The sequence below is a fragment of the Cervus elaphus genome, chromosome 17, assembly GCF_910594005.1.
Source record: "Cervus elaphus chromosome 17, mCerEla1.1, whole genome shotgun sequence".
Classification (NCBI taxonomy): domain Eukaryota; kingdom Metazoa; phylum Chordata; class Mammalia; order Artiodactyla; family Cervidae; genus Cervus; species Cervus elaphus.
Window position 1 is genome coordinate 45,052,603 of NC_057831.1, and position 26,463 is coordinate 45,079,065.

Sequence of the window (26,463 nt, forward strand, 5' to 3'; positions counted from 1 at the left end):
ATAATTTTCTTACTAAGATAAAATAGTGATATGATGTCTGTGAAGATCAGAGGTTCTTAGTGGAATTAGTCAAAAATTTTTTTCTTAACAAAAAGATTAGTAGGGCCCTCTTGATTATGATTTAATGTCTTTCTAGCCTTGCGTGTTAAAGCTCCCATTTGTGATTGGAATGCGATGAAAGTCATTAGGAGCGATCTTAGGCTCGGCCTTGGTCTTCTCCATACCTTTTTCTTACTCTTACAGTTCCCTAAAAGGGTGGAAAATGTTGCAGGCTCTGTGGGCTGTGTTAATTATTTCTCCAGCACTTGGGCGCTTTGTTGGGATCTGTGTCTCTGTCCTTGCAACCAAGTGGACACGTGCCTTTATCTGCCACATACGTGGCAGGAGTTACTGCATTTTAGAGCTCTGAATTTTGGCTTCCTGTGTTGTAAGCAGATCCAGTGTAGCAACAACACTGAATATAATGGGGATTTGACTGTTTTACAGATTGTTGGTACTTGTCTTGCATTATGTCTATCAAGTGATTTGAAATCATTGTCAGTGGTCACAGAAGTTTCTGCCAGTGGTGCTTCAGAAGTTTCATATTTTCAGGTGAGTATTTGAACCTAACAGAGAGTAAGTATATATTTTTAAAGGTTTGATTTTTATTATCCATATCACTGGATTCTAATGGTCATTAAAACAAAACAAAAAATTGACTTGGAGCTTCTAAATCTTAGAGTGTTACTGTTGGATACCTTATTATTCCAATTGCTCACATAATTTTCATCAAAACAGTGTTTTGATGGTCTATTAATAACCAATATTAACTTGTTGCTATAGCAGTTCATGTTTGTAACACGTGTTTTCTTGGGATTTTAACCCTAATAATAATAAAAGCCAGTAGTTATTAATTATTTAATAGGTGCCCAGTACTGAGTAATTCAGTATAATTTTATGTGAATCCTCACAGTAACCTAATAGGTAGGTACTATCATTGTCCGCATTTTGTAGTTGAGTAAATGGCACGCAGAGGAACTGCAACTTGCTTGGTAAGGACTGGAAAGTGATGCTGGGCAGTCTGGCTCCAGAGCCGGGGCTCTTAACTAACACATTGCGTCTTGTGTGAGATGCCTGCTTAATGCCGGGGAAAACCTTATCTTTGTATGCTATTTGTATCACAAACTGTGGAAACTGGGCTCCTACAGAGTATTTAGATTGTAGCTTTGCCGTCAAGAAAATCTTCCCTAAAATTTCATCTCAAGTAACCCAGCCACTTAGTCTAAGTATGTGTGAACTCTCGTACAAAAGTAGGACGAAAAGATGCAGGATGTGATGCAAATGAGGCCTTATAGTTTCATTGTATTCACAACAGCAGAGAGCCTTTGACTTCCTGCTATTTGCTGGAACAGTTGTTCATGTTTGCTCTTCCTCTTAAGGTTCTGTGAAAATACGATTTCCTGAATTGTGTTTGGTGCTATAGTAAATAATTCACTCTTTATGTGGAATTTGTAACAGATGTTTTTAATAACAACTTTATTGTGATAATTCATGTACCTCTATAATAGTTAACTTGTATTTATCAGTAGCTATAATTCCTTAAAAAATTTTTAGATATTTGTGATCATTTTAAAAGTCCCTCATAATAGTGGTATAAATTAGATTATTACATTTATTCTAACTAAGTAGAGAGGACTGCTAACCTAGAGGGGATAATCTGACATAGTTAGACACTACAGATGAAAGAATCCTAAAATTATATTGTTATTTTCTAATTTGTTATACTGTAAAGGGGTAAAATTCTGAGGTAGTCTTTCTGATACATAGTTACACCTTGACTTTTCTTTTTTTTCCACTGGACTGTAAGTTTTATTTTCCCACAAATGACCTACGCTGCCCAGGGGCCCCAGGTCTCCCCATCTGGGTGAACCTCAGCGTGGCGTGGGGATGTTCCCCATGGCCTTGACTTTTCTTTAAAAGTAGTAAATATATCTGTTTGTGACTCACTTTAGTATTTTGATTTGACAGCTTGAAACCAATCTATTGTACTCTTTCTTACCTGAAGTAACTCGAATGGCCAGAAAGTTTACTCACATTTCAGCTCTTTTACAGGTATTTATTTATAGCTTGTTTTATGTGATTGTTTACTATAAGTAATTACTAATTACTAATGTTCTGTAAATAAAAAACTTGAAAATCTTAGTTTTTAAATCCAGCTATACATGGCAGAGGTGTCTAGTCTGATAGATAAGCTTATAATGTCCACTGAAACAAGAAAAAGAAATTTAATTGAAAATCTATTCCAACCCATCTCTATATCTGCAAAAGAAGAGAAAAAAGTAGTTTAAATCTTTTTAAACATTCTCATAAATAAAATATTTTGGAATTTTAAAAGTTTCTTTGCAAATCAAGTATTATGGAAAATAATCATTCTAACAGCTTTTGAATATAATAAATGTACCCCAAATTAGCTGGCGATAGGTGTTTTAGTTAGTTGACTGTTTGAGCCAGGCCCAGCTAGAAGGTTCTGTTGCTCTGGGCTAGGTTCAGCTATTCTGGCTGGTCTTGGTCGTATAGCAGTGGTCAGCTGGCTGGTCCAAGTATCTCTTAGCCATGCTGGCTATCTGAACTTTACACTCCCCATTTCCCAACAGGCTAGATCAGGCTTGTTGGGTAAGTGGTATGACAGCGGGAATGTCAGGAGTGCAAGTGGAAGCTTGCAAAGCCTTCTGGAGCCTTGGACTCATTGACACTTGGGCTGCTTTGTCACACTGAGACACATGGCCAGCCCAAATCGACAGACTGGAGAAACTGACTATCCATCCGGATAGAGGAGCTACAGAGAACTGTGACCTTCAGTCTGCCACAGTCACTGATGTACTTCATGTCAAAGATTTCTGGAGACCGGTATCTTTTTAAAAGGATACTGTTTGAAGATTGAATAGTTAACCAGTCAGCATTTTGACAGTTAATGTACATAGAACACATCGTATATGTAATAAGTTGAAAAATAATCTATTTTACCAGATAAAAACTTAATTTGAGAATGTTTGATCGTTAAATGATTATCAAGTGTTAGCCGTGGTCTCTTCTTTCTCAGGCTTAACTGAGTTAAAAGTGGTTTACAGTAAATCCTGGATTTCTTTGAGATAATTGGCAGTAAGAAGCATGTGTTATCTAGTTAGCATATTGACTTAAGTATTTTTTGCTACTTTAATATTTTTTCTTTTTGCTAATAGTATATAAATTTGTCACTGACATGTATGTGTGAAGCCTGGGAAGAAATACTGATGCAGATGGATTCTCGTCTTACCAAGTTTGTGCAGGTAATGTAACTGGAGTTTCCCATGGAAGGTGTTAAAGGGTGTATGATGTCCTTACTCAGTTCATGAGGGACATGAGAAAAATCGGTCTGATTTGTTCAAGGCTCATATCATTATTTCTTTGAGATGGCTTGACCTAACCTCAAACTCTTGTCTCAGAGAGAGATATGCCAGTCCTTCCTATTGGAAAAACTTAGGTGGGGACAGGATTGTGAAGTGGAGCTGATAGGATGTGGGGATTAAGGGTAGGTGTTGGAAGAGCTGACTGACTGTTTTCTTATAACTGCTGTTCAGATAATCAGTTTAAATATGGATTTGAAAGAAGGTTAAAGGTAAGAAAGGGAGTCATGTTTCTGTAATTTTGAATAAATAATGCTTATATAAAAAACACCTATCATGAGTTTATCCATCTTTCTCTAGGAAAAGAACACAACCACATCAGTGCAAGATGAATTCATGGACTTGTTGTTGTGGGGGAAAGCAAGGTAATAAACTTACATTAGATACTCTTGCTTTACCTTCTCTTTTTAAAGTAATTTATTTCAAAAGCAATTCATATTCACTGTAAAAAAAAAATAGAAAATTCTGATGCACAAAAAACAAAGAATAGTATGTATCTTTCTAGGCTTTTTTATTCACGTATTTATTTTCTATGTAAATGTAATCATTTTATGTGTATGTACCATGTCTACATATATCTGTACTTTTAAAATGTATAAACAATTAAAAATTTTTATGTAGCTAAATCACTCTTTTCCTTTATTGTATTTGCCTCAGCATTATTTTTAGAAAGATCTTTCCCATATTAAGCAATCAAAGATCTTTATTTTCATCCAGAGATTTTTTTTGTGGTTTATGATTTTATTCCATTTACATGTTCCAGATATGATTTATTTGGTTGTATGCTATGAAAGACACAGCAACTTATTTTTTTCTAAGTGTTTAGATAATTGCCCAGTGTAACTTATTGAGTAGCACGTGTTCTTACCGATGTGAAATACCATTTTAGTGTATAGCACATTCTCATGTCTATTTCAGTCTGTTTGTGGACTTTAATGTTTCCTGTTTTTGTCTGTTTTTCTGAGTACAACAAAGTCTTAATTTTTGTTGGGCTATTTCTTTTTATTTGTTTAAAATCTTTGTTTAAATTTGTACTTTGAAATTGTTTTAAGTGATGCATTCAGATTTTAAATAGAGAAGACTAAAAATACTTTCTTTTTCATTCTAGTGCTGAACTTCAGACCCTCTTAATGAATCAGTTAACAGTAAAGGTGTGGTTATCTTTGTACTTTAATGGCTATGAACATAGTCTTATTTTTTTTTAGAATGGCATATAGTATCTTACTTGTATGTTAAATGTTGTATTTTTTCCTCTTAATCAGGGCTTAAAGAAGCTTGGCCAGTCTATAGAGTCATCATATTCCAGTATACAAAAGTTGGTTATAAGTCACTTGCAAAGGTATAAAGATGATGTAGAATCTTTTGGTGTTGCGTCTGCACATACTTAGCATTGGTTTTCTTTCTCCAGCCTTCTTTTAATTTTCTGGCATTCTCTGTTTGAGCTTCTTCTAGCTGAAATTTTTGCCTTAGTATTTGAGGGGAATCTTGGAGTGCCCAAGATTTAAAGAATCGATGATAGTGACTCTGCTCTGTGAAATAACTTTCCAACATCTTTTCACCACCCTAGGCCCTGTCTGGGCTTTTTTCTCACCCAGACAGCCATGAGTTATGTCTTGAATAGGGCATATACCCTTTTTTGAGCGGTGAAATTAAGTATGTTTGTATATCATTTTATATGTTATGTAAAAGCATGTTGCACATTTTTGCATTTAAGTCCTTGGCAAGGTGTTGGTTGTGATTATCCTCATTTTACATAAGAAGAAACTGAAGTTCAGAAAGGGCGTATGGCTGCCCCAAAGTTATTACGTGTCAGAGCCAAGACTGTTCCAGATCCTCAAGTCTCATGCCATTTCTAAACACCACTGCCTCCGTGAGGCAGCTTGCAGGCTGATGTGCAGTGTTTGACTTAGATTTTGATAGATTTCTTTGTGCTGAGACCCCTGGCCCTTACCTCCCTCTCTGAGCTCTGTGGGGCTGTCTGGCCTGGCCTCCTCCAGTCCACACTGTGTCCCTCAGATGTGCTCTCCACAGTGGATCTGATCATGTTACTCTTATTAAAAGCTTCCAGTGCCTTCCCATTTCTTCGGACTCGTGTCTTTGGTGACCTTCTCAAACTTGACACTTTTTTCTCCTACCTGGGGCTTTTGTGTGTCTCTTCTGCTTTTTGAAACACTCCCACTCTGTTCTTCACTTGCCTTTTCCAGCTCTCAGCTCAGATGTTCAGAGAACCCTTCTCTAATTCCCAGACTAGTTCCAGTTCTTCTGTTTCTCCTGTACCTGCTGTGTTTTCCTCTAAGGCCTTTATGTAGTTGAAATGGTATACTGTCTGATTATGTGGTTATGACTGTCTCCCCCATTAGACTATCAGTGTTAAAAGGACCCTTTCGTTTTGTTTACCATGAGGTCCCCATAGTGCCTGACCTGAAGTTGGAGCTTAATAAATACTTGCTCAGTGTTAAATACATAGCTGTTAGGTGAACAAGATGACCATATGACTACCTTAACAGTGCCAGGACCAACTGTGGAGCATAATTTGATCTTATAAAGTTTAATCCTGTGGCCAGTTCATCTCACTAGTCATGACAACCAAATGATTCTGCTGCGGTTTTTTGAAATAACTTTGAGAGCTGATAGTCTCTCATAGAAAGAAAATTAAAGTTACTTTCAGTTTTTATTTTTGAAAACTTAGCAATAGTCAAGCAAGATAGTAGGTGCCTGCCACCCTGATGATGGTGATGATACTGATTTATTTCTGCTCTGTTTTTGATAGTGGCTCAGAGTCTTTATTATACCATTTGAGTGAACTGAAAGGAATGGCTTCATGGAAGCAAAAATATGAACCTCTTGGACTAGATGCTGCAGGAATTGAAGGTGGTAATTTAATTTCTCAATAGAATGCTTTAAACTCACTTTACTTATTGAACAAATGATATTTACTTATTTACTTCTTTTCAGATGCTATTACTGCAGTAGGTTCTTTCATACTCAAGGCAAATGAACTTCTTCAGTAAGTATTGGGGATACTTGAATATTGAAATCATTGACTTGAGAATATTTCACTTGTTGTAATTGAGAACTTAGCAAATTGTTGTCATTTTCTTAAAATGAGATTTTAAGTTCTTATGAAAATTACATGTTTATAGGATTAAAACAAACCAATAGCACAGTGATTTCAAAAATTCACATGGTATTTTCCTATCTTACCCATCCTCACCTCAGGTCCTCTCTTCAGAGGGAATCCTTTAAACTCTTGTAACTGTTTCTGGTTTTAGTTCTGTAGGTTACTTCCATATTTCTAAATTGTATGACTGTACTGTGTTTCTTTTATTTATCAGTTTTTAGAAATTATTCCTCTCTTTGTTTCTGTTTGTTTTTCCTAGACTCTTATTTGCTTTCTTTTTTCCTTGCACTGTCTCTCTCTACCACATTTTTAGGTTTTCTCCCTGTCTCAAGGGTAGTATCACATCCCTGGATTTCCCCTCTGTCCCTGGTGCCTCCTCTGATAGCCTCCCATCTCACAACACCCCCACCACCACCACCCCGGAATCAATCTGTCCATTGGTTCCAGCTCTTGTGCCAGCTACCACCCAGGCATTTTCTTCATTGCTTTCATGGGTTAGAGCCTTACTTTCAGGATCTCCTCTGTTTCTTGGTTCATCTAATCACTTTGTGGAAAATGTCCTCCAATAACTTAGAAAACAGATGTGTAAGGGTAAGCTTTCTGTGTCCTTTTGTGTCTTTTCTCCTTCCACACTTAATTGACATTTTTGACTGGATATAGCTCATGAAGGGAGATTTATTTTCTCCGAGAGCTTTGAAAGCGCTGCTCTGTTATGTCCTGGCCTGTTTGTTGCTGAGGGAAGGTCTGGTGCTTCTGATTCTCATTCCTTTGTATGCTGTTTTTTTTTTTTTCTTCTCTTGAAAACTTTATTCTTCATCCTTGATACGTTGAAATTTCACAGTAGTATTTTAAATGTGGGTCTTTCCATTCATTTTACTGATAATAAGAAAATGCTATTTTTAACCTGAATTCTGTTATATTATTATTTTGATAATTTCCTCTTCTCCCCCACTTTTTAAAACTAGATTTTTGTTCTAGAAATCTAGTTAGTCATATTAGACTTTGTGGATTGACCCTGTATGTCTTTTATTTTTACTCACATTTTTTTAATAGCTTTGTCTTTAGTGTTTGTTGTGAAATTTTCTTGACTTGATTATCCAGCACTATCATTCATCATATACATTTATTGTGCATTTTTAACTATGTTTTATTTATTTATTTTTTTAATTAACTATGTTTTAAACATTATTCTAGATGCTGAGAGTACAGTAGTAAACAAAACTGATAAAAATCTTACCTTCATAGATACTGTATTCTAACGTGATGAGACAGATAATAAAGAAATGAACAATTGAAATCTATAGCAGGTCAGATAGGCTTCCCTGGTGGCTCAGAGGTTAAAGCGTCTGCCTGCAATGCGGGAGACCTGGGTTCGATCCCTGGGTCGGGAAGATCCCCTGGAGAAGGAAACGGCAACCCACTCCAGTATTCTTGCCTGGAGAATTCCATGGACGGAGGAGCATGGTAGGCTACAGTCCATGGGGTCGCAAAGAGTCAGACATGACTGAGCGACTTCACTCACTCACTCATAGCAGGTCAGATAGTGGTGCATAGTGGTGGGAAAAGCCATGTGGGGAAGGAGGACTTGGGTATGCGGGGGTAGAGGTGCAGTTTTTTGGTCAGGGTCAGGGAGGAAGGAGTGAGCCTTGCCGATATTTTGGGGCAAAGGGGACAGCAAGTATAAAGGCCTTGAGTTTGGAGCATGCCTGGCATGCTTGAGGGGAACCTCCAGGAGCCACTAAGTTAGTGAACTTAACAACAGTGTGAGCGATAGAATGAGTTGAAAGAGGTCATGGAGGATGGGTCAGATTGTGTAGAGCCTGTAGGCCATTGTAAGGACTTTGGCTTTTATGCTGGACATAATAAAGAGTAACATAATAAGCTCTTAAGGAATTACAGGCTGTGGGGGAACAGGATATGACTTAGGATCTTTTTGATCCCTCTTGTTATTTACTTAGTGTTGAGAACAGATTATATGAGGGCAAGGACAGAAGCCAAGAGAGAATTGGTGGTCAGAATCTGAAATGGTCAGAACTTGAATATATTTTGAAAGTAGAAATAAGTGGGTAAGAGACAGTGAAAGATGGGAGAACTAGTAGGGTAAGTTGGTGGTACGACTGTTGGGATGCTGGCAAGTCACTGGAAAGATAGCTGGTGGTTGTTGGTGAGTAGGATGCTTGAAATTGAGATTTAGAAGGCTCAGGTTGGTAAAGGGGGTCTAGGTTGTGAACTTTGGAATAAGAACCCAGGTGGAATGGAGAATGAGGTCATTGACCTGAGCCATGCTGTTGCATGTTTTATTATGGCAGTCCTGTCTTTTAATTACTAAGTGTTTTCTTTTTTGTTTACTCATTTTTCAAAGCAGTGCTCTTGCTCTGTAGATATGACATTTCATGGCTCTCTGAGGACATTAATTAGATTTTTTAAAAGTCTTTGCTGCTTCCCGAGTTATCTCCTGTTTATATGTCACCTTGCCGTTTGTTTTGGTCTCCTGTTGCCAGCTTTCTTCAGAAACCTGATGCCCAACTGTTTCCTCATACTTACTCCTGAGGCAGTTTAAAGTTGCTTGGCATCGCTGGGTGCAGGGTGGGCCGAAGCCAGACGAGTGCCAGAGCCTGTGGGCCTGTGCTGTGCGCCTCTGTTTCCGTTTGTCCCCCCTTGTCCAGCCCCAGACGTCATCCCGATGTCTTCTGTTGAACTTGATGTTTATAAGGACTGAGTGTCCCTGGGGTTCTGCTGGGTGGATGACTCCTTGCTGCCCTCTCTCTGAAGTGCCTCGCATGTGGCCACTGCTGGTGCGCTTCACCAGTCACCAGTCTGTCTGCTTTTGACATTTCTGAAACTTAAAAAAACTTTTTTTTCTATCATCCTCTTTTTGTATGAGTTTATAACACGTCCATCCCTCCCCACTGTCGTTTTAACGGAGTTTAGTATATAGATGTGTGTGCTCAAAAAACAGAGCAGGAGGGAAATGACATTCCTTTTCCTGAATGTTGAATAATTTTGTGGTTCTGCATATTTGCAGAGTAAACATAAAATTCTAAGTTTTCTGTGATCATGTTTCAATATGAATGAAAGGTTGTTGATTTAACTTCTTGCTCCTTGGAGATAAGTGGAATATAGCATTATTTTAGATTATAATGGAGAAACTGAGACAGTGAGAATTTTAACATTAGCCTATAACAGATCAGTGGTTGCCTGGGGTTGGGGTGAACTGAGAAAGACAGGAATCTTTTTTTTTTTTCCCCCATTTTTGCTGCAAGAGAGTTTTGATCGTGGTGCTTGGTAACGCAAGAGATGTCACAGTTTTTTATGTCACGTGTTATACTGTGTACAGAAAGGTTAATGATACTGACCTACTTCTCCAGTAGTTTTATGAGACTTAATGCTTAGAAGGGACTTTGAGATTTAGGGGTAAAAAGGGCACATATTATTTGCTTAGAGTAATTATCTTACAGATGTGAGCTTAAAGAGCTTTCAAAAAAGTGATATCCATTTCTATATTCAGAAACAGTTTCATCAAAGTGTAGATGACTTCCACTTATAACACTTAATCTTCAGGGTACATTTGTGTAAAGCCCAAGGAAATTCGATTTTTGAGATCTGTTACTGTAAGGATAAAAATATCAACTTCCATAAGTAATGTCTTATTGATACCAGAGGTGATCGTAGTGACATAGTATAAATTTATAATAGTGATTTTCTGTTATGGTTGATATTTTTTCTTCTTACTGATCAGTGATTTTTTTTTTAAAAAAAACTGAGAATAGTGCTGAAAACAGTTTTTGGGGTTTTTTAAAAATTTCTTTTGGTTCCAAAGTTAGGAAAGGATTTCATACTTTATTGAATGCTCGGAGAGTCTATTACAGTTTGTGGCAAGGCTGTTATAACCAGTTAGAATCTGAGTTATTTGCTTTATTTTTGAAAAGAATCAGGATTTGCTCTTTTGAAATTTTATTTTTAGCTATGTGTTTGAGTTGTTAAATCTGTTCTAAAGCTTTAAATGTCATCCAGATACGCTATACTAGAACAGTAAGGATTGTTATATTCCATAGTAATTGAACATTGATGTATGAACCTCATGTAATAATTTCGTTTCTGATTTATTTTTATCTTTTAGAGTTATAGATAGCAGTATGAAAAACTTCAAAGCATTTTTTCGGTGGCTGTATGTGGGTAAGTTAATTGAATGAAGCATTCTTATATTTTTAACACTGTTGAAGAAAAAATGTGGGAATATCAATTTGGAATATTCAGTTACACTAGTAAAATTTTAAATATGTGTCAATGTAGAGAGAATAATTTTAATGACCCCACTTCTACACTTCACTCAGTTTCAGCAGTTTTCAACACATGGCCAATCTTATTTCTTCTTTATACCCTCCCATCCCCACCCCCACAGATAAAACTTCTAACATTGATTGTCTCTATCACTTACTGATAATTGACCTTTTTTTACTCTGTAATGTCTCCTTAGGTTCAAATACCATTTTTAAATCTCTACTTTGTATTAGGCACTGTTAGGTGTTAGGTTTGGAGTGGAAAGGGGGAGAGAAAATAAGACAAAGCCTCTGCCTTGAGTAGTTTAACTCTTGTTTTATACTTTGAACTCCTGTCTCTAGATCTGTGCCATTCATTATGGTAGCCACTAGTCAGTTATGGCTGTTTAAATTAGTTGAAATTACGTAGAATTGCATATGCAGTTCCTTAGTCATGCTAGCCGCATTTGGAGTGCCCAGGAGCTGCTTGTAGTTAGTGGCTACCACGTTGGACAGCACAAAACTAGAACTTTGACATTATCACTTCTACTGGGCAGTGACGCCCTAGCTAAATAGATCGCAGACCGCTAGTCCTTCTCTGTGTCGCCACATCTCTTTGCAGTTGTATGTAGTTAACAGATAGTTACTGACATGACACTAAACGTTTTAATGCTCACCCTACAGGGTGTGCATACTTCATGTGTGTAGTCCATTCGTACTGCTGTTTTTGTGACCTCTCTTAATGTCTTTGAAATAATTTAGCATCCGTTTCCTTCCAACACATGGAAGATTTAGTTGTGAATAGAATTTATTCCATAGTTCTTAAAATTCTAAAGAGTAAAATAGAAAGTAAATTACCTGTAATATGCTAATATCCTTTTAAACAAACGCCCAAGTCTTTTTTTAATTTATTTTTTCCAAATCTTTAATTCTCATGTTTTTAAAACATGACTTTTCATATTTGTAAGCCTAATATAATTGCTTTTAATAAAAAAATGAATGCAATCAGTGAATGTTGACATTTAAAATTCTTAGATTTTTCTCAAAACCATACCAACACTAGCCAGAATGGGGAGCCAGAGTGTTTATCAGGCCAGCCTGTTTAATATCAGAGTTAATTAGAATAAATTGCAATGTTAAAATTAAATGAAACCTTAGAAGTGACTTTCTATTAGAGAAATAGTAGCTTGGTTTTACTTATAATTACTGGAGTAATTAGGCAGTTGATATTCTTATTGCATGTCCTAACTGTAATAAGAAGCTGCATTAGAAGGTAAATGAGTTACCACCCAGTCCTTATTATTAGAACAAAGTGCACTGAATTGACCCCTGGGTCGGGACGAGCCCCTGGAGAAGGACATGGAAACCCACTGCGCTATTCTTGCCTGGGAAATCCCCTGGGCAGAGGAGCCTGGTGGGCTACAGTCCATGGGGTTGCAAAAGAGTCAGACAGGACTTAGTACTGAACAACAAAACAAACCCTGGATTGGAGAACTGGAGACCTGACTGTAACTGGATGCTGCCACTCGTTAGCGCTCTAACCCTGGTTTGCTCTTTTGTAAAATGCAGTCTCCATGAAGGCAGGGATTTATTTATACTGCTTTGTTCCCAGTACCTGTATTACGCTCAGTAAGTAATTTTTGAATGGATAAATGAGTGAGTGGAACTAGATTATGGCTGGGTTTTTTTCTTCAGATAAATTAGAAGTCTGAATTAATTAAAAACAGTTTCTTAAAATAATCCCTATTTGCAGAATCATGTCTAACATGCTTTTTCCTGGCCAAACATAAGAACCGTATTCAAACACTATGCAAAACACATGCAATATACTTCTTCACTTAGGTGGATGTAATATGTATAGAAAACACAGTATTGATGAAGACACCCCATAAAAGGACAAAAAGTGTCAACCACAAATATTAAAGAAGGTATATAAATACATATATACACACATATAAGTGTGTGTGCTGCTAAGTTGCTTCAGTCGTGTCCAGCTCTGTGCGACCCTACAGACGGCAGCCCACCAGGCTCTGCCGTCCCCGGGATCCTCCAGGCAAGAACACTGGAATGGGTTGCCATTTCCTTCTCCAATGCATGAAAGTGAAAAGTGAAAGGGAAGTCGCTCAGTCGTGTCCGACTCCCAGCGACCCCATGGACTGCAGCCTACCAGGCTCCTCCGTCCATGGGATTTTCCAGCCAAGAGTACTGGAGTGGGGTGCCATTGCCCTCTCCGATAAGTGTGTTTTAGTTCAGTTCAGTCACTCAGTAGTGTCCGACTCTTTGTGACCCCATGAATCGCAGCATGCCAGGCCTCCCTGTCCATCACCAGCTCCCAGAGTTTACTCAAACTCATGCCCTTCGAGTCGGTGATGCCATCCAGCCATCTCATCCTCTGTCGTCCCCTTCTCCTCCTGACCCCAGTCCCTCCCAGCATCAGGGTCTTTTCCAACAAGTCAACTCTTCGCATGAGGTGGCCAAAGTATTGGAGTTTCAGCTTCAGCATCAGTCCTTCCAATGAACACCCAGGACTGATCTCCTTTAGGATGGACTGGTTGGATCTCCTTGCAGTCCAAGGGACTCTCAAGAGTCTTCTCCAACATCACAGTTCAAAAGCATCAATTTTTCAGTGCTCAGCTTTCTTCACAGTCCAACTCTCACATCCATACATGACCACTGGAAAAACCATAGCCTTGACCAGACAGATCTGAGTGCAAGCATCTTTATGTGGCAGAAAAGTCCAAGGGGAAGACGCACATCTGTCCGGCATTCTAAGGCTTTTGGAGGAAGGAAAGAATTGCCCGCACATTTTAAGAGAAGAAACATGACTGAGTTAGGAGGGGTCCTGCACACGGAGTCTCTGCTAAAGGCAGCAGTTCGGTTTGTTTGTCTGGAGTGGCAATAGGTTGTATTGAAGGAGAAAATGAAAAATGGTTTAAAATGGCTATACCAACCGTTTTGAGCCTAAGAATATAAATCAAATTCTTCACTCTGTAGTTCTTAGAAGAAAAATAAGTTTTCCTTGGTGACAAGAGCTGTTGAAAATAGAAATTGTAGTCCAGTAAAATACATTTAGACTTGAAATGCATCTGTAATTAAAATTATGTTTGGAGTTTTCCTTTAAAGATAGTTTTAAACTTTATATTTTCAGCAATGTTGAGAATGACAGAAGACCATGTACTTCCCGAACTGAATAAGGTAGTATATAATAGTATTTTTCCTATATGTGTTAATATTACCCTGGTTGAGCTCAGCTTTGCTGGTCATCTTAGTAGTCTTATGCAGTTATTGTTAAGAGATGTTAGGCTGCAGGCACAAGAGAGATTCTAGTAAGCCCTTTTTAAAATTTCGGTGTTTGGGACTTCCCTGGTGGTCTAGCGGCTAAGACTCTGTGCTCCCAATGCAGGGGGCCAGGGTTCAATCCCTGGTCAGGGAACTTGATCCCATATGCTGCAGCTAAGGCCGGGAACAGCCAAATAAATAAATAAAATAAATTAAAAAAAAAAATTAAAAAAAAAAAATAAAATAAAATTTCGGTGTTTGATATTTTTTATCTCACAGAATACTTTTTTATGGCTAAGCTTATTGTTTTCATGTTTGTATAAGATTTTATAGTCTGTATAACATAAGGTATTTGGATTCCTTATTTTAACTTCCTAAAATCTTAAATGCATTTTTATTTTCCTTGGAAGTCTAGTACGTAGATATTAGTATCTATGTTCATGACTGGTGAGTACCAGTTTCTTTCTGACTGTAATAAGGATTGTGTGACAAGTAGCAATGGAATCTCCTTCTTGGAATATCCTACAGAATAGGCTAGAACTACCTTTTGGTTCCTGCAGCTCACTCATCCTCACCCCTCCCCAAACTGTGATTCAGGTAGATTAGGTGGTTTTAAGCCTGAAAAAATGGGGAGTATTAAAATTAGTCTTAGTGGACCAGATAAGTAAGGGATCACAGCGTTTATATGAAGTAGATCTTTTGTGCTGTGGATGACTGGCCTTCCAAACCAGGGATGTTCACTTTAGCTGTTTCTCTGCCATCACTCTTAGCTTTACTTTGGGAGATTGAATATGTTAGTTGTTGGCAGAGACCTCAATGTGTAATTTTTTGAGGGCTGTAGAACTGGGATAGGGAGAAGGTAGGGTCATTAAACAAAGCAGAGACCAACGCTGAAGCAAGCAATGTTCTCAGGTTGCAGCCCTTAACTCAGATTGAGGTTATTTATCTGAACAGACCGTCCTCCACTCCCAAAGGAGGGACTCTACACTCAGTCTTAGCATTAGGCTTAGAATAATAAATAGCCTTAGACCATAAAGAGATCTGTAGCTGTTGGAGTTGCTGATTGGAAAATGGGTTTAAAATATTTAATTACATGCCTCTCCCATTTATTGTTACATAATTTTTTATTGAGAAGCTTTTCTTTATCTTGATTTGTTTTCTTTTTGTTCCTTTTGGATTTGATAGATGACTCAGAAAGATATCACATTCGTTGCTGAATTTCTTACTGAACATTTCAATGAGGTAGGAAATTGGCATTTCTATAGTGCTTTTTAAACAATAATTACAATAAATCTGGATAATGGTAAGAAGTAATCAAATTTAATCCAATTTAAGTGACCTTCTAGCAATTATGTATGCTTTTTCAACTATTGAACTAATTAATGGCAATACTTATTTATTAAGTGTAAAGCATATAAATTGAACTTTCTGTTTGTGTCTTACCATCCACAAAAGAAAAGAGTAACTGCTACTAACAGCTTTCTTAAGAAGTAAAGTTTTTGGTTTAAATCTAAGATTTTCTTTTTTCTTTAATGAGTTGACTTAAGAATTAAACTTTATTTATTCTTTCTAGGCTCCAGATCTTTATAATCGAAAAGGAAAATATTTTAACGTTGAAAAAGTTGGTCAGGTATGGGCTCTGGATTGAATCTAGTTACTAATTTTTTAATTTTTAAAAACTAATTTTAGAGCATTAGCAGTGTTAGTCTTTATTATACAAAATTTTCTGAAAGTAGCATAATGCCAAATTATATAGTAGCCCTCTCCTTTTAGTAAAATCATCAAAGAGCAGCTTTAAACTTTTGGAGGGTCTCTGAACCCTTTATATTATTGAAAACTCCCAGAGAGCTTTTATGTGGGTTGTGTCTATGAATAGCATATATTGTTAGATATTAGAAATTAAACAAAAAAGAATTATTATTCCTTAATTCACTTAAAAAGAACAAACCCTCTTTTCATGATATGTTAATATAAATATTTTTAATGGAAAATAAATATTTAACAGAACAAAATTAAGAGTGACATTGTTTTATATAGTTGCAAATCTCCTTGATGTATGGCTTAAGAGAAGGCAGCTACATTTGTTCTGTTGTGATGTGTTGTTTGATTCAGAAAGCCTGGTTTTACACAGGTGTGTAGTTGGAAAGGCAGAAATATTTTAATAGCTTTTTAGAAAATTGTGAATATTCTTTGATACTGCACCACATTCTGACAAACAGTAGTATCTTAGGTTAGTTCTAGTGTGGAGTCTAAATTGCAACAGTATACGTTCCATATTATGATTCATTAAAATGTATTCATCTGCTTTTCATTTTGGAAGGATCTTGTTACTCTGTGCTTAATTTTGTAATATCATGTATTGATCTTTGGTAAAATACTGATTCACTGAATTACAGAGGTCTTCCATAGGCAGATACCTTTCTTCATACAGTATCCAAAAGTCAGATTTTGTTAATATCATTACCAATCTCATCAGACAATCTTTAACTACCAGGAGGCTGTCCAGCACACAGTAGCAGATACGGGTTTTCCAGAATTTTAATTTTTGCTTGAATGTTTAAATTTTGTCACTGACAACAAATACTGTCAGTTATTTTGCTTAAAGTGACAGGATCACTTTCTTTAGTTTCAAGAAAATATCTGCCAGATACCCAAGAACGGATAATCATAGTTTTACTGCCAGTCATTCTTTTGAATAAAAATGGAATTCCAGGAGCAACAAAGACGTGCCTAGCTTGACTCAGGTGCATTTTCATAAATGCTTTTCCTCATGATAACTGTCATGCTTTGGTATGCAGTGAAAGTGCTTTATTTGTACTTCCAATTCCCTCTCTCAGAATATTAAAAAGATCTTGTTGAGATTTAATAATAATTTTAATAGCCTTATCAGAGCTTAGTGAAACTGTATGTGGCAGAAAGGAGTCCAGTGGCTGCTAGCATGGTGTGATTCTTGGGGGCAGTGCCAGCAGTTGTCCCCAGCTGTGCTTTGACCACCAGGGCCGATGTCGTTACAGTGGAAAAAGCAAATGATGGCTTTATACCATCATAGAAATAGTAATGACCTCATGGGTCTTGGAAAGCATCTAGAAGACTCTCCAAGTGGTGTGGACCACACTTTGAGGATTACTGCCGTGGAGTAGATTGACAGGTGATAAACAGTTGAAAATTAATTTATAAACTTGAATATGTAAGTTTAAAGTATGTAAGGTTAAATGTTCTATTTTCTATGAAAACAGAACATGATACTTAAACTCAATTTATGGTCTCTGTGTCTGTTGCATTCTAATCTTTTAGTAGTCTGCAGTTTGTTCAGTAGCTTGGCATTTAGTAAATTTTGGTCATCTCACAGAATAATGTGGTTTCAGAGGACTTGACAGTAAAAATAACTTGAGTAGAATAGTGTTGAATATAAGCAATTTTAGAGCCTGATGCTTTGGCTTACAAAGCTGAAACGTCTCATGCTGTATTTCTAGTACTTGAAAGATGAAGATGATGATCTTGTGTCGCCCCCTAACACAGAGGGAAACCAGTGGTATGACTTTCTTCAGAACAGCAGCCACCTTAAAGGTATTTCATGAACCAGGCAGATTTGGGCCATGTTCATGTTTACTGGAGGCCAGTACCTCAGCAAGTGTACTTGCTGAATACTTACTTAAGTTCTTTGATTTATCTTTTTGTGTCCATTTTATTTGATTAGAGAAACAGGAAAATAATAACAATGTATGATATTACTGTGCTCAAAAACACTATGTTAACTGTGATGTAGTAAGATTGCTTATTTTAAGTATTATCTGTTATAAAAAGCAGGATATTGGGAAGAAAACTATAGAGCCTATCAGAGAAGTCTGTTTAAGTCAGTTCCAATTTATTGGCTTTTAAGTGCATATGATGCTTTTAACTCCTATAATGATGCATCACTGTATTCTCCTGAGGTGACTTTTTTTTTTAACTTGTGATGCCTTTCGTTGTTGATATGGTAAAATTTTATTAAGCCAACATTATTTGGGATGCAACACAAAATAGCAACCATTATGTATCAGAACTTCTCCTTTTTAGATGAAAAGATGTTTAAAGCATCTATTTCTTTGTTTTCTCAAAGAGTAATTTGACCAAGGTTTAGCTGTTTCTTAGATCATTGGGGTAATAGCCACCACATACATGTATTATCTCCTTTAATCCTCACAAGAACCTAGAAGGTTATCTTCATTTTACTAAAGAGGAAACTGAAGGTTAGAGAAGGCCCATGATGATAAGGGTAGTAACCGATAGAGCTAGGACTCTGCTAACTTGAGAGCCTGTGTTTTTAACTGTAGTCAGTAATAATCTCTGCTTCTTTCTGTTTGCTGTTTATCTGAATGAGGAGTGAGTGGGAGAAGCAGAGAAATCTCAGGCCCAGAACTTTGCTTGTTGCTCTTTTGATTTAACCCTAGAAGTCCACATTCTTTTTCGGAGCAGAACATGTTTTATATTGCTTGAGAGTCTTCAAGATCGCCAGAGAGATGTATTGACATAAGTTAGTATTGAATGGAGGGAGAATAAAAGTACAGCTGACTCAGCGCATTCACTGTATTTAATCAGGATGCCCACGGAGTAAGGAAGGACGCCTGGGGAGGGCTGATAGCAGTGTGCCAGCAGCGATGGCGTCAGGACCCTGTCACTGTTGGGCTCATATCCACCCTGAGGACTTTGGAAAAAACTGGTCCTACCCTTTTTTCTCCCCACATCTTCTGTAGCTGAATAGAAAGGCCTAACCTTAGTTACAGGCCTCATATTTAACTTGAAATTAACTCCATCTCTTAGGATGTTAGAATGTGACTTCAGACCAGCTCATTAATCTCCCAGTTTCTTAGTAGAGTATGAAGTAGTACAGATTGTCACCACGGAGCTTTTAAGAAACTTTGACGAAACTTCTTCCTAGAACTTTGCAAAAATCAAGTGCTGAATACTTAATGTGCATACCTTCCCCGGGGGAGGTGACAGAGTTGGAGTCACATGTGGGTGAAAGCGGGTGTGCTGGAAGCAGGGCTGCCTGGGCTGGGGGCCTGCCTTCCCACTTGCTGCTGTGTGGCTGCGGGCGCACTGCCTGACCTCTCTGTTCCCCAGCGTTCTCTTCTGCAAAGTGAGGTGATCACAGTGCCTCCCTCAAAAGTGGTTGTGAAGATCCAATAAATTAATCTAAATGGAGCACTTAGGATAGTGCCTACCACATAGCACACAAGCAGTCCGTGTGCATTTGAAGTGTTTTTACTCAAAACACTTCTGACTCAAAGTGAGAGGATTCCTTTCCTCCTGAGATCATCTCTGATACCACCTGGATGTCCCACACTTCCATTGTGATACTAACTGCAGCGTTAGCTCAGACTCTGGGGTTCAGGGCTTAGTCCCAGAAGACTGCCCCCACTTCAGAGTTCAGTCACCAGTACTGGGGCCCCAGGTTACCCACATTTCTGTCCCACTTCGCTACAAATTTGAGGGTTCCCATAATTCAAGTTTAATAATTTGCTAAAATGGCTCACAAAACTAAGAAACACTTGAATTACATTTACCAGTTTATTATAAAGGATGCAATTCTGGAATAGCCAAGTAGAGATGCACATGGGGTGAGAGATGGAGTGGGGGACGTGGAGCTTCCATCTCCTGTCTAGATGTACCCCCCACCCCCCAGCCCCTTAATGCAGGCAGCAACCCAGAGGCCCTAGCTCTGTCATCTAGGGGTTTTGTGGAGTTTTCATTATGTAGGTGTGGTTAGCTTACTGGCCACTGGTGACACTTCATATTTTCCCTCCATTGTCCTTAGGATCACACACTGTATTGAGTTGTGTTTTCTTAGTCTTCTCCAATCTATGATAGCTCCTCAAGTCTTTCCTTATCTGTTTATGACCTGATTTGATGAGTACTAGTCAGGTGTTTTTTTTGGGGGGGTGGGGTGCACAGTGCTTCCCTGGTAGCTTATATGGTAAAGAATCGCCTGCAATGCAGGAGACCTGGGTTCGATCCCAGGGTCAGGAAGATCCCCTGGGGAAGGGAATGGCAACCCACTCCAGTAACTTGCCTGGAGAATCTCATGGGCAGAGGAGCCTCTTGGGCTATAGTCCATGTGGTTGCAACTGAGCAACTAACACACACAGTCATTTGTTTTGTAGAATGTCTCTCGGTTTGGGTTGTTCATGTGTTCTCATTGTTAGAGGGACTCACTGCCGGCTTCTCTCTTCTAGCTGGTTGGGGGATGGGGCCGAAAGTTCCAGCTTCTAATCAGGGCTTGGTCTTTATGTGACCACCCTGCATCCTGAAGCTATCTAGGGGCTCTTTAAAACAGAGGATGCTCCTATCATAGTTATCACTCAGGAAATTCCGAAGGTTTTAAAGAGTTCTGTCCCAGGAACTGGCGACAGAGACCAAGTATCTTTCTGTGATACCAAAGCATCTGTCACCTGTTGGGAGCTTAAAATGTTAACATGATTAAAAACTCCTTTATCCAGCATAACTGGGGCAGGAGGTGCTATGTGGGAGGCCAGTAGAGCACAGTGGAGGAGGGTGGGTTTGGGAGTGGGACCTGGGCTTGATTTAGAGGTTTAGCTTCTTTGTCATTCTCACACTGGGTGATTGCCTAAACCTCCTAGGCTTCATTTTTTTTTTTTTTAAATCAGTAAAATAAAGAGTATGATACTTACTTTTTACAGCTGTTGTAAACAATAGAAATAACAGACATAGAAAGAATCTAACATAGTTGGTGTCAGTAGTTGACAAATTATATATTACTTTCTTCTGATAAAAGTAGCCTTTTCAGAAATGAAGAGCTTATTTTCATAGCACCAATTTCTTATCTCCTGTTTTTGTTTTCACCATCATACTCTCCCAAAACAATACTGGGTTGCTATTGTCACACCATTGTGGCAAAGAAGAGGGAAGAGTGAACTTATTTCATTATATGTCTTCTGGGTCCCAAGTCATCCTTTTCTTCTTACAGCCAACAGAAGTATACTGTTGGATTTTGGTGGGAAAAATAAAAGAATAGTAAACTGCCAGGACTCAGCTTGTAGTAAGTGTGGTGGTTTTCAGTGGGCTGGCCGCCAAGGATGTTGCAAAGCCGGAGGCCTTGGTCGTTTTTAGTGAGTTTGTGTGAAGGTACAGTAGGGTGGCCAGGGAGAATTCCACCATCAGATACGCTGTGTGGGCTGGCTCTAACAGTAGGTTAGTTTTGCCTAGCTATCTGGTTTGTTATAGCTTTTTGTTTTTGTTTTTGTTTGAAACCAGAAAGTCCTTTGCTGTTTCCTTATTATCCTCGAAAATCGTTGCATTTTGTGAAAAGGCGGATGGAGAACGTAATTGATCAGTGCTTGCAAAAGCCAGCGGTAAGTTTGAAAGAAATGCATGTTTTTGTATAGGAGCAAGAATATCTACAATATGTGGCTCATTTATGTAAATGATCATAATTATTAAGGTGAACCATATGAAAATGTTGATACTCAACTGTTTTTGACTAACAGAAGTGGCAGTTACATATGATTCACCCTAATATTTCCTCTTACTGTTGGTTTCTTACATAAATTAAAAAATACATGGTTATTGAATATGTTGGCATCTTTAGTATTTTATTGGTCCCCAGAACAAACTTATTATAAATGATCTTAGTTACAGAGCTGATGTGTCTGTTAACTGCTGAAGGATGGATGATTGATGCTGTGAAACTTGGAAGAGATGGTTTGTCACCTGCCATCACTTATCTCCAAGGCCCTTTGGCGCTCAGAGTTTTCTCTCTTCTTTACTGTCATGACTGTCATTAAAATTTCTTGCATGAAGTTTTGGTGACGTAGATGATTTTTCACTAGACTTAAACAGTGATGATCAGTCACTTTCTGTGGAGTATTTATTTCTGTGTATGTACATGCTTTAATTATATTTTTAAATCTTATTTAGGATGTAATTGGAAAATCAATGAATCAAGCAGTATGTATTCCATTATATAAAGATAGTAGAAGGTAATTCTGCTTACTTTTTGGGTGGTATAATTCAACAGCCGATTATAATTTTTCTTACCTTTCTTTTCTTTTGTTTTAGTGAGGACTCCACACGTAGACTATTCAAATTCCCTTTTCTGTAAGTGTGTGTTTCTTCCCTGTCTTCTGTGAAAAATGCAGTTTTGTTGTATAAACTGATAGCTAAATGTCATGTTTTGACATTAACTTTTTTCCTTAGGTGGAATAATAAAACCTCCAATCTACATTATCTTCTTTTTACTATTTTAGAAGATTCACTTTATAAAATGTGCATCTTAAGGAGACATACTGATATTTCCCAGTGAGTATTAATCTGAAGTTTGAATCAAGGAGATAAGATTCTAATATTTTTAATAATAAAACATACTGTTTCCCTCCCCTCCATTTCAGCTTTTAGTTAAGCTACTTTGACTTTAGACTTGATAACTTAACTCTTCTAAGTCGTACTTTTCACATTATTAAGGTGGGGTAATGAAAAATTGACTTCCCTTGTGGCTCAGACGGTAAAGCGTCTGTCTACAATGTGGGAGACCTGGGTTCGATCCCTGGGTAGGGAAGATTACCTGGAGAAGGAAATGGCAGCCCACTCCAGTACTCCTGCCTAGAAAATACCATGGACGGAGGAGCCTGGTACAGGCTGGTCCAGGGGGTCGCAAAGAGTCGGACACAACTGAGCGACTTCACTTTCACTTTCACTTTCACTTTCAATGCCAAATTAGGAAGTTGTGTAATCCCTTTTAATTTTAGATTATTTAATTTTGTATTGGTATATAGCTATTACATACAGGATTTTTTTAGGCTTAGGGAAAGTATAACAGCAAAACAGTTGGTATTATATCTCGTGAACTTGTAGAACTTCAGAATTGTATCTTAGCTTCCTTGTAGAAAGGATTTTTACCTCAGGTTCAGTATTCAGTTCAGTCTCTCAGTTGTGTCCGACACTTTTGACCCCATAGACTGCAGCATGCCAAGTTTAGTATGCCTTTCATTAAACAAGAGGCCTTGCCTATAGAGACTTCTTTTGAGAACGCAGATAAAAGTTTTGAAAGATAATCATATTCAGAATGTCATTAGAATCTTAAATGGTTTTAAATCTAAACCAAAGGAAACTTTTTGAAACCAAGATGTAGCCCAAGAGAAATAATTTGGGTCTGTGGCCATACCAGCCTAAACGCATCCGATCTCATCTGGTCTCGGAAGCTAAGCAGCGTTGGGCCTGGTTAGTACTTGGATGGAGAAATTATTTGGTTGTCCAAACATCCTCATTTTGTAAGGTATCTTGCTGCTTTGGTGAGATTTGGTGACTGTGAGATATTAGGTTGTCTGTCAGGGATTTGCATTAGTTATCAGTATTCTAGAGTGAGTGTAATAGTATTTTGGTCTGGGGTTTGGTGATTATGTAAATATACTGACAGTCTTTTTTTTTCAAGCATATATAGATTATTGCCTATCCAAGTTGTTCTACAAAGTCTCTCCCCACCCTTCTTCTTTCTTTAAGATCTGTAAGTAATGGACTAATTGCTGTTAAATTTGGGAGCTTCACATATGCCACAACTGAAAAAGTGAGAAGAAGGTAAATCTTGAACCTTGTCTGGATATATATATAGTAAATACAAATATATGAATACAGTTAGACTCAGTTACAGTGATGATATTCTTAGGCCTTCATCACTTGCAACATAGGGGTGCTGGGTTGGTTGTGTGTTTTATACTTAGAGGGTGATTTGACATACAGTTGAGAAGAACCTTACTGGCCTGCAGGAAGTTTTGTAGTATGGTTTCGTACAATTAATACTTCTGAAGTCTCTGTCCTCTAAGAAAGTAATGTGGTTCCAGGGGGGCAAATGGCTAAAGGTCTTCTTAGGACCAACAGAGATGTGAGGTGGTGGTATCCTTACTGCTCTGGGGTTTTCTTAGGTTAAGTGTAACAATACCGATATCATCTGGAGGCTTTGCAAGAGAAAGAACTGACACTAATCCTAAACTTACCTTTTTCTTACTGTTTTCCTTACATAAAGGAAGTTCTTTGAAGTTGTATCTTTTCATACATAAATCTTATTTTTACTTTTCATTCTAGATAACTTTGATTACCCAATATATTTATATGGTGTCATTCATAGAATTTCCAGAGGCTTAAGTCCTGACATTGATGTCAAGAATTTTCTGGAACTGTGAACCAACCTCACAGATTTTTCTTTTTCCATGATTACCTATTTTCAGGGCCTAGTTATGTTTGTGAATAATCAGCACCATAGGTAACTGTGACTTTAGCGTAAACTAATGATATATTTTAAATGTTACTGTATAGAATGTCAACTTGACATTCCCATTGTCAGTTTTTGGTTTGGTACCAGTATAATGCTATATATATAGTATTTTCTCAGTCATGGTAACACCTTTGATATAACGGAACTTACTTAATTCTAGCACCTACAGTTGTTTGGATGCCCAGTTTTATGATGATGAAACAGTCACAGTAGTTCTTAAAGACACTGTAGGACGTGAAGGAAGAGATAGACTCTTGGTGCAGTTGCCACTGTCTTCAGTATACAACAGTGAAGATTCAGCAGAATATCAGTTCACTGGGACTTACTCTGCAAGGTAACTTACATTAGTAAGATTGTCTTTCTGATAGAACAGTTAAATGTTCCTTTTTTTAAATGTATATTGTTCTTTAGGTATGATAAAGCCAACTGAGCAGAAATACTTCTATTTTTTTTATTAAAAAAAACTGGCTTCAACAGCTCTCTTGTCCTTTTGCTTTGTTAGTAAATCAAGATTTACTGGAAGAAGGTGGGGAATTATTTTGTGTGGAGAACAGCACTTCTGTTTTCAAGGATGACATTAGCCCTAGTTTGTAGTAGAATTATTTTAGATTTGTCTTTAGTATTTTCCTTTCAGAATTAGGACCTCAATAGCCACAGAAGGGTTTCAAGGTCACTTCCAAGAGATAGCTTTAGATTGAGATTTAAGTAAGCAGATCTCTAATTTATTAATAAAATGAGGTCATTTACTTACCTTAAAAGTGAATCAAAAAGCTTATTTTCTAAGGTTTCTGCTTTAATAAGATACTTGGTCCATCTGGAAGTGCAGTGTTTTCATAGAATATAGTATCACAGCTTTTTTATACAGTAGCTGGGAGGATTATGTTGGAAACGGGAATATTGGTAGAAATCAAACCCTGATGCCATCCCTAGTGACCGAGGGAGAAGAGCCCCGTCTCACCCCTGGGTTGGCTTTCTCCGCTCTCCAGGCTGGATGAGCAGCGTAGTGCTATTCCCACCCGCACCATGCACTTCGAGAAGCACTGGAGATTACTGGAAAGTATGAAAGCGCAGTATGTTGCTGGGAATGGTTTTCGAAAGGTGTCCTGTGTGGTAAGTGTTTATAAATTGTTACTAAGAGTAACAGAAGTAGCAGGATCTGTAAGATTCTCTCAGTGCAAACATTCTGTGATGTAAAGCTTTTATTGATGATGAGCATGTCGTGGTCTTAGCTATTTAGATCTCTTGTTCTGAGAAAGCTTACTAAGTAATTACTAACTGTTTTAGATTTTATTAATCTTGAAATTGTCACTGTATGTGGAGTACAGAATGAAAGCTAAGTTGAGTGATTCTGTTGTAAGTTGATGGGAAAATAATTTTCCTATGAAGCTACTATTCAGATTTCTGATTTTTAATATATATTAAGCCATTTAAAATTTCTTTATTTGGCCTTTCCTTTAGTTAAGCTCCAATCTCCGTCATGTGAGAGTATTTGAAATGGACATAGATGATGAATGGGAGCTCGATGAGTCTTCGGATGAAGAGGAGGAGGCTGGTAACAAGCCTGTAAAAATCAAGGAAGAGGTGTTGTCTGAGTCGGAAGCAGAGACCCAGCAAGCTGGGGCTGCCGCTTCAGCTCCAGAAATGGTTGTTAAAGTCGAAAAACTAGACCCCGAGCTAGACTCATGATCTGGCTTGCCATTGTTTTATGTGTTCTCATGTCAGGAAGGACACAGATGACGATCAAAAATGTGTTGGACACTTAATTTTCTTTACAAAATAAACAGTAAGTTTTGAGTTTTTTATTCTGTGTCTTCTCTCAGTGGTATAACCACTGTGAGAGGCTTTCTCCTTTTACCAAGACTTCTTTTTAATACTGGGTGCAGAACTAGTGTTAAAGAAAATGTAAATTGAATGTGAAGAAAAAGTTTAGTCTTTTCTGTCAAAAGGTAGTATCAGGAATCATCCCTATATCAGGAAGAAGTTACCTTTAGTCATTCATCATTGGAAGTTTTGACACATTTAGTACTTTTAAACTGCAGGCAACATTTATTTGTATTTTTCTATCTTCCCTTTCTAGTTCATTTTCGAGCTCGAGAATGCTTTCAAAATTACATTTGT

General features: G+C 37.7%; 1 protein-coding gene across 1 annotated transcript in view; it reads left to right on the forward strand.

Moving 5' to 3' along the window:
* Window positions 1-26,145, forward strand: part of ANAPC4 (anaphase promoting complex subunit 4) — a 33,352-nt gene extending 7,207 nt beyond the window's left edge. Inside the window, exons 8-28 of the mRNA XM_043871236.1 lie at window positions 487-591; window positions 2,008-2,091; window positions 3,219-3,305; window positions 3,723-3,787; window positions 4,531-4,573; window positions 4,685-4,761; window positions 6,193-6,293; window positions 6,378-6,429; window positions 10,664-10,719; window positions 13,951-13,997; window positions 15,267-15,323; window positions 15,655-15,711; window positions 17,555-17,648; window positions 21,336-21,433; window positions 21,999-22,060; window positions 22,140-22,178; window positions 22,278-22,379; window positions 23,577-23,651; window positions 24,506-24,679; window positions 25,332-25,455; window positions 25,804-26,145. Of these exons, the coding sequence (XP_043727171.1) occupies window positions 487-591; window positions 2,008-2,091; window positions 3,219-3,305; window positions 3,723-3,787; window positions 4,531-4,573; window positions 4,685-4,761; window positions 6,193-6,293; window positions 6,378-6,429; window positions 10,664-10,719; window positions 13,951-13,997; window positions 15,267-15,323; window positions 15,655-15,711; window positions 17,555-17,648; window positions 21,336-21,433; window positions 21,999-22,060; window positions 22,140-22,178; window positions 22,278-22,379; window positions 23,577-23,651; window positions 24,506-24,679; window positions 25,332-25,455; window positions 25,804-26,031 (1,827 nt within the window). The 3' untranslated portion in view covers window positions 26,032-26,145. The remainder of the gene's footprint in view (window positions 1-486; window positions 592-2,007; window positions 2,092-3,218; window positions 3,306-3,722; window positions 3,788-4,530; window positions 4,574-4,684; window positions 4,762-6,192; window positions 6,294-6,377; window positions 6,430-10,663; window positions 10,720-13,950; window positions 13,998-15,266; window positions 15,324-15,654; window positions 15,712-17,554; window positions 17,649-21,335; window positions 21,434-21,998; window positions 22,061-22,139; window positions 22,179-22,277; window positions 22,380-23,576; window positions 23,652-24,505; window positions 24,680-25,331; window positions 25,456-25,803) is intronic.
* The last annotated feature ends 318 nt before the right edge of the window (window positions 26,146-26,463 follow it).